The 8429-nt window shown below is 37.9% G+C and overlaps 1 protein-coding gene across 1 annotated transcript; it reads right to left on the bottom strand.

Moving 5' to 3' along the window:
* Window positions 1–3502: 3502 nt before the first annotated feature.
* Window positions 3503–3970, bottom strand: LOC143558353 (uncharacterized). Its single transcript, XM_077047199.1, has one exon. The coding sequence runs from the start codon at window positions 3968–3970 to the stop codon at window positions 3503–3505; it is 468 nt and encodes a 155-aa protein (XP_076903314.1).
* Between the last annotated feature and the right edge of the window lie 4459 nt (window positions 3971–8429).

Below are 8429 nucleotides of genomic sequence, written 5' to 3' on the forward strand. Positions count from 1 at the left end.
AAATAGGGACAAGATAGGCTGTTAACTGATGTTCATGAAGTGGTATATAAAAATTAAGCAAATAATGACCAAGCACAACGAGTAATAAGAACCTAGAATACACTAAACCAAACCACTAGCAACAGGCAAGTGAACCGAGAATATCAAACCCTAGAGACACTAATTTGAATAACGAGACTAGTTCTAAAAGCTAATTTAAAATAATAATTAAGAAAATATATAGTTTTGGATTTTTATTTATTTTATTTTAAAAGCTAATAATTAATTAAACTAATTACTTAATTAAATTAAATAAAACTAGAAAATTAAATTAACGAATAAATACTTTAGTAAATTCAAATATGAGAAATAGTTACGTAGGCAAGGAATCCGAATTGTGACGACTCGGGCTTTTATCGGTTACGGGTAAATGCTACGGGAACCGGGAATCTAAAGGTATGAAGCTCTAGGAAACTTAATGGATCCTTAATCACTCTCAAGGTGTCACCTAAAAAGAAATCTTAGAGATCATATAAAAGCGCCGGCTTATTAGTTCACCTGTCAGTTCACCAACTATGATTAATTACCCTAGAAAACAGCTAACCCGTCAGTTTCACTATCTCAATGCACCTAAGTACACGGGATGGTTTTTGAACAGTCTAAAGGATACGGGTAAACATTGAAATTAAGGTAAAAATAGGCAAACTTCTTGTCAGATAATTTAACCTAAAACCATAACAACGCAGACAAACCCGACTACTTATTACCCGTTGGAAATCTAAGTAGGTAAAAAATATAAACTTCTAATAATATGCCAAAAATCAGTTTCTATGGTAAATGAGCTTAATAAACCATAAACAAGTTACAAACACACAGTAAACAACCCTAACATGCAACCTATAATCAAAAGACATTCAATTAAGTAACATGTGAAACATTCATTTAGACACAAATTAAAAATAAATACGCATGAGACACATCCAATAAATATGATTAAAACTTTTAATTAATCAAAATCCCAAAGACAAAACCCGAAACCGACAAGTCCAAAGCAATCAACAAAACATCATCACAAGCCTAGATAACTAAAAAGGTTTTAGCCAATAACCATGTTCAAAAACGAAACTAAAACATATATAAAAGAGTTCATCGAAAAAAGATAAATAAATAAAAGTAACTAAGCAGGTTGCCTACTGGCCTAAATCAATTGTGGTGCATGCTTGCTTACTTAGTTAAATTTATCCTACCACGTGAGCAAATTGATGCTCTTATGTTCTAGCTTGAGGTGATTGTATGCTTGCTTCCAAATATTCTAAAGAATATGTTGAACAACAGTGTCATAATATTCTGGTCAAAACTCCTCCTTTGCTTTCTTTTTATCAGCCCAAAACGTAAATAATAATCACTTTGTGCGGCTGCTGTAGGGTATCCCCATCAGAGAATAATAATATATATATTTCTTATCTCTAACTTTCTCCCCAAGTTCTTGTTCAACCGACAACTTCTTTTTCCAGCCCAGGGGCACGATACAAGCCCATTTAATCTCATGTTAAGGTCCAGTAGCCAGGTTTGCTTGTTGAATTAGAATTCATGCCCACAACATCATTGTTTGTTTCATTTAATGGCATTGGTAAAAAGAATGAAACAAATGTTGTTAATTACAAACAATATATATATATATATATATATATATATATATATATATATATATATATATATATATTAAAGTCCATATAAAATTGTTCATTTTTTAAACGTGAACTTTAATATCAAGTAATATATAAAATTATTTTGGCTCTTCATTCGGTCTCAAATTTAGTAAAGTATTTCAATTTAGCTCGTTGTCTCATGAAACCTTAAAAGCCGACACATGTACCAAATATGAGTAATATTTAATAAAAGCCTAGCTCAAAAGTACACAAAATAGTAGGGAATATATATATAATAATATGTATATTTCAGACACATCAAATATCCCTACACTTAAACATTTTTCGTCCTCGAAAAATATATAATGCAATGGAATCATAATTCAAGATCGATCTTTAAAACATATCGGTTAATTTTTAAGCATAGATAAGAGCAAAAACCGCGATTGCCGATATTGTTGTCCACTTAAACCCAACCACCAGTCTATCAAGCCCCCAATTGCATTAAGCGTTTTAAAGTTCAAAATCTACGGCTACACTTACCCCATCTCAGACAAAGAGAGCTAGAAGAACTAGAGTGGAAGCAAACTGGCTCGACAAATCACCATAAGCCAAGGACTCGTTAATGGTACTAATTAGATGCACTCGGTGAAATTTGATGGATGAATGGTCCTATGAAGGTCGTACGAGCTATTCTTAAATATCATTGGACTTTGTCCTATAAATTACTAATTTGATATTGATTGACTAAGAACCTTCGAGCCCCAATAGTGTATCCTCAGAGTCACTATCCCCTTGGTAACACGTAAACTCTAAGTCCCGTCTAGTATGTGCATCTTTGGCCTCTTTTACTAACTTTGAGAATGCTTCTTTGGCATTTTACAATACATAACTTTCTCACTTCATTTGCTTTTCGGACCAACTTTTGGAAATACACTTTCAAACATACTTTTTTCTTTTTTTTTCCTCTTTTTTTTATTTTTTATATCACCCTAAATATATAACTATTTTCTAAGCTCGTAAAAAAAATGGACATGTGGTGGTGTGCTGGTTTGAGTGCATCTAAGTCTTACCATCTCAAAGTTTTTAGATTTTGGTAATTCTCCCTAAGCATCGAAATTCGGTTTCACCGTTTTTTTAAATTATTAGATATATAAAATCTGCTAAAGAGGACTATCAAATCTAGTTGGGCCTACCGACACATCCCAAATTAAGTGCGTCATCTTTTATTTATTCTCATGTATAATAGTAGTTTTAAAAGATCAACCTTAAACAATAATACCATTTTCCACTATATGCAAAATAAATTTTCGAAACATTTTTTTAAAGTTTTTTCAATTTTTTTTATTTTTAGTTATTTTTCGTTTTTTTTCTACTTTTTTTTTTGTTATATAAAACTTTTTTTATTATAATATTTTATTTTTTTATTATAAAAATTTAAAAACGTCAGTTTCCCATCCCCACACTTAAATTTCACATTGTCCTCAATGGGAGACAAGAAAAGGACAAAAATAAAGCAGAAATAAAATATAATGAAATAAAGCAAAGCATAAAGAAAATGGAACAGACTCCCCTGGTAATATGACAATGATCTGCGTATGTCATGTTCAAATAAAGCGACCGTATAGCATTTCATTCACGGCCGCAACTTTTGGCTACCCTTTACAAACAAATAAGCTCAGAACGCCCCCGTCCGAATGGAGATTGAGTACGGGTGAGAGTATCCAAACCTGCAAAACAAAGCTCAAAGCACCCAAAGCAGACATTAAACAGACTCTAAAAAACTTAAACAGACTCAAAATATAAAAAATAAAGGAAAACAAATTAAAAGTATACAAACTCTACACTCGGGTATTTCCCGAGGCCTATTCCTATCAAGCGGTTAAAGTAGGGATGTCGAGGAGAAATACATCTTCCTCGACCGAATCAGCCGGCCCACCGATATGATGTTTTAACCTATGTCCGTTCACCTTCCAAGATATCCCTTCATGATCAACTAACTCAACTTTACTGTGCGGGAATGTCGCCTTCACCGTATACGGACCAACCCATCTCGATCTAAGCTTACCTAGAAATAACTTCAGACGTGAATTATAAACCAACACACGATCCCCACACTTGAACTCTTTCACTTTCCTCAACTTTCGATCGTGTAACGCCTTCGTACGCTCCTTATAACTCCATGATCTCGCATACGCCTCATCTCTCAGCTCCTCTACCTCATGAATTTGGAGATACCGGTTTTTCGCAGCTTGGGTCAGGTCAAGAATAACAGATCTCAACGCCCAATATGCTCTATGCTCTAACTCAACCGGTAGATGGCACACTTTCCCGTAAACCATCCTAAAGGGTGTGGTCCCAATAGGTGTTTTAAACGCTATGCGGAAAGCCCAAAGTGCGTCATCCAACTTTTCAGACCAGTCCTTTCGGTTCTTGCCGACAGTTTTCTCCAGAATTCGCTTCAATCCTCGGTTTTCGTTCTCCAGTTTCCTGCTCGTCTGTGGATGATAGGCGGTGGACAATCAGTGGGTGATCAAGGCCTCTGGGAGTACCAAAGTGACAAAACAACCTCTTCAAGAATCCCACTACAACTCGGGCGTCGTTAGTGGGCAAGGCTTGAGCCTCAACCCACTTAGAAACGTAGACGATAGCCACGAGAATGTATCGATTTCCTTTAGAAGAAGGGAACGGACCCGTGATCAATGCCCCAAACGTCGAAAATCTCACAAACCTGAATAGGGTTTTGGGGCATCTCATCACGGGATGAGATGTTACCAGTGCGCTGACATGCGTCACACTGTTTGACATACTCGTGTGAGTCTTTGAAAATCGATGGCCAATAAAAGCCGGAGTCTAGAACTTTCCTAAAGGTGGACGACGAACCATGGTGGCCTCCAGTAAAACCCTCATGACAATGCCTAAGAATCTCATGGCGCTCTTCCCTACTCACAGACCTCCTCAACACTCGATCGGCGCCTACAAGAAACAAATACGGTGCATCGCATATATAGTGGTTGGCGTCTGCGAAAAACTTCCTCCTCTGCTGATAACTCATGCCTTGACCACTACTTCTTCGGCCAGATAATTCGCAATGTCGGAGAACCATGGTAGACCCTCCTCTTCAGCACTCGCGCACAAAACTGGCTCTCTCTCAAATCTTACTCTCACCCTCATCAACGACTCGTGGGGAAACTTATCCCCGGTGGCATCCTCTCTAATCTCCTCTCTCTTCGGATCCTCCAAACGTGATAAGTGATCCGCGGCTACATTCTCCGCTCCCTTTTTATCTTTAATCTCAATATCGAACTCGGAAAGCAAGAGAATCCATCGTATCAGGTGAGGCTTGGCATCCTTCTTGGAGAACAGGTATCTCAATGCGGCATGATCAGTGTAAACGACGGTTTTGGACAGCACGAGATAAGAACGGAATTTGTCGAACGCGAAGACCACTGCTAGAAGCTCCTTCTCAGTAGTCGTGTAATTCTCCTAAGCATCATTGAGGGTCTTACTCGCGTAATATATAGGTTGGAAGTGCTTGTCCTTTCGCTGACCTAAAATAGCCTCGACTACAAAATCACTAGCGTCGCACATAAGCTCGAAGGGTAAGCTCCAGTCGGGTGCTACTAAGATAGGGGCGCTAACCAACTGCCCCTTGAGAAATTCAAACGCCTTTAGAGAATCAACATCGAATTCGAATGTGACGTCCTTCTCTAGAAGGCGAGTCATGGGCCGGGTGATCTTAGAAAAATCTCTAATGAACCTACGATAAAAACCCGCATGCCCGAGAAAACTACGAACGGATTTCACACTAGTCGGTGGAGGAAGTCTACTGATGGTGTCGACTTACCTCTATCTACCACAATACCGTCTCGTGAAATCTTGTGCCCGAGCACAATGCCTTCAGTCACCATGAAGTGGCACTTCTCCCAGTTTAACATCAACTTCGTCTATATGCACCACTTCATCATCCTCTCAAGATTAGAAAGACATTGAACGAATGAGTCCCCGTATACTGAAAAATCATCCATGTAAACCTCCATGGAACTCTCGATCATGTCCTGGAATATCGCTACCATGCAACGCTGGAAAGTGGCCGGAGCATTACATAAACCGATAGGCATACGTTTGTACGCGAATGTACCATCTGGGCATGTAAAAGTGGTATTTTCCTTTGTCAGGTCCCTCGATTTCAGCTGGATCTTACTTAATCATGTCATAACTCACACAGATTAATGTGCCGACAAGAGAGTTAATGACGGGTTGATATATTTAGAAAGATATCCGTTTGTTAAATGCGGAATCAATAACAAACATACGGTTGCAATGAATAATCAAAGGTAGAAAGCACACGCAGGATTCACTCAAAAGATTTCCATCTATATAATTTTCATCATACAAAGTGGATAATCGATTTAAGGTTTTAGGAATCCTAGGACAGCCGTCACACGATATATTCTATCTCAATAAATGTGTCTGTCTATCCTTTTTCGTGTGTGTTGGGCGGCGTGCCCTAAAACATTCTATTTATAGGCCTGCCACCCTATGACAGCTGTCATTCCTTCTATAAATCCTAAATACAACGTACATATCCAAAATTACATATTCAAAATAAACTAAGTGTAAAACAAGTCTTCCGGGTAGGCTTTTCATAAATCTTCATTTTCCGAGTACGCTGTGTACTCTGCCATCCTTCAGGACTTGGTAAAATAGAAGTGTACTCGGAATCAGTTTCCGGGTAGACTTTACTTGAAGAGTATTTTACCAAGTAAAATACTCACCGGGTAGACTTCAGTCTTCTTGACTTTGCCAGACTTTGCCCGACAAACTCTTACGAGCAACCTTGTTCTTCAATGATCCATTTCAGCTCTTTGCTATAAAATAACTTATTAGCAAAGTGTACTCGGGAGTACTGTTCCTTGCTTGAGCTGAACCTTGCCCGATATTACTGAGAGATATTCCTTTAGATCATCAAGCATACTTGGACCATACTTATTAATGAATACCTTGCCCGGTCTTCCAATCACTTGGCTTCTTGGACTTGGTTAACCAAACCTTACTCAGAAGAGTAATATACTTGGCTCTGAAGAACAGACTTGCTTGATAAAGTGAACCTTGCCCGTATTTACATAAACTAGTGAACCTTTCTCGGCAATACACTAATTTGCAAACCTTGCTTGGATAACCACTAAAGAAGACTACTTGAAGTAAACCTTGCCCGGTAGACAAAATATCATACCCGGCTAAGTAAAACATTGCTCGGATGTCTAAGGTGTGCCCGGATCCATACTTAGCGAATACAGAGGAGGTTGAGAAGATTCCAATCTTCCATATACTTCATTCTGGTCAAATATTTGACTCAACAATCTCCCCCTTAGGTCAATTGTTTGACTCAACAATCTCCCCCTAGATTGGAACACCTAAGCTGACCCAAAACATTTCTATGGTTACTTACACTTAGCAAAAATACACATCAAATAAAAAATCAAAATTACATATTCAAATAACATAAGCAAATTACATAGTCAGAAAGTTGTCCGAAGACATTACAAAACAAAGCCTATTCTATTGATCTTGTCTCTTTCTTGCATTATGAATGGCTTGTCTTCGATTGATTATCTCTGAAGCAGCTTTCATCTTGAAAATATTAAGGGCTTGGTAGTGAGTGTGACTTTCTGGTATAGCCAAGTCCCTTATATCCATCAAGTCTTCATTGTGCAGGCATGTCAAGTCTTCATCTTTCTTAATGATCCCCATAATTTTTCCATCCGAATTCCTCAGTACAAAATGATTAACATTCTCTTTGAATTCAATTTCAGCTATAATCCCATTTTTCTGTACTGTGTAATTAGGGCGTCTCATTCTTCTTCCCAGACTTATACATGTATTCAAGTTGGACAATGGATTCTCATCTCTGAAGGTCATCTGAAAGTCTCTTTCAGCTATGTCCATTCTTTTCAGCTTTGCAGTCCTTTTTGACTTGTGAGACTGAATCAACCTCCAGCTCCTCTATTCTTTTAAGAATTTGAATACTTTTCCAGCCTCTTCATACAAGTATTTTGACAGATCATTCATCTGTCTACCTGCCAATCTGCTTTTATCTCTGTAATCATACAATCTGAGAGTGGCCATTCTATCCAACTGTTCTTCATTGTAGTCACGAAAGTCACTCCTAACCACAATCTATTTCAGCAATCTGCTTTCCATAATCACTTTTAAAGATTTAGTAACTGAGTCAAAGTACAGTTCCCTAGGAAGATCCACATCAGACTGTGGTCTTGTTGTTCTTTGTTGTGCAGAACTGCTTGAATCACCTCTTCCTCCTTGACCTCTTCCTCCTTGTGGAACTCTTCTTGAAATAGGAGGTCTGAAGGGAATGGACTTCTTTGGTTTTGCAGGCCTCAAGTTAAAGACATTAATGTATATAGCCTGAACCATCTCTGTTGGTAGATTGGAAAGTTCAACAACATTGTGTCCTGCTGCTTTAAGTTCTTTTAACATTTTATCCATGCCAGGATTTCTTACCAATCCAGCAGGTACAAACCTACCATCAGCATAATATCTTGGGTTCTCTCCTTCCCTTAAGGCTTTTTCCCATTCATTCTTTTTAATATAAAAGAGGTATTTCAAATCCTCCTTTTCCAAGACATTGAAGTCTGCTTCAGTCATTCCTCTTTGATTTATCATTATATTTCTTAGAATGTTTATCATTTCTTCATGTTCCCAAGGGAGAAATGGTTCATCCTCAGGTTCAGGCTTAGGTTCCTCTGGGATAGGTGTTTCAACAGTAGGCACTTCATCTGG

Source organism: Bidens hawaiensis, unplaced genomic scaffold (assembly GCF_021521415.1).
Source record: "Bidens hawaiensis isolate Kalapana, Puna unplaced genomic scaffold, B.hawaiensis_p1.1 tig00019442_1, whole genome shotgun sequence".
Classification (NCBI taxonomy): Eukaryota; Viridiplantae; Streptophyta; class Magnoliopsida; order Asterales; family Asteraceae; genus Bidens; species Bidens hawaiensis.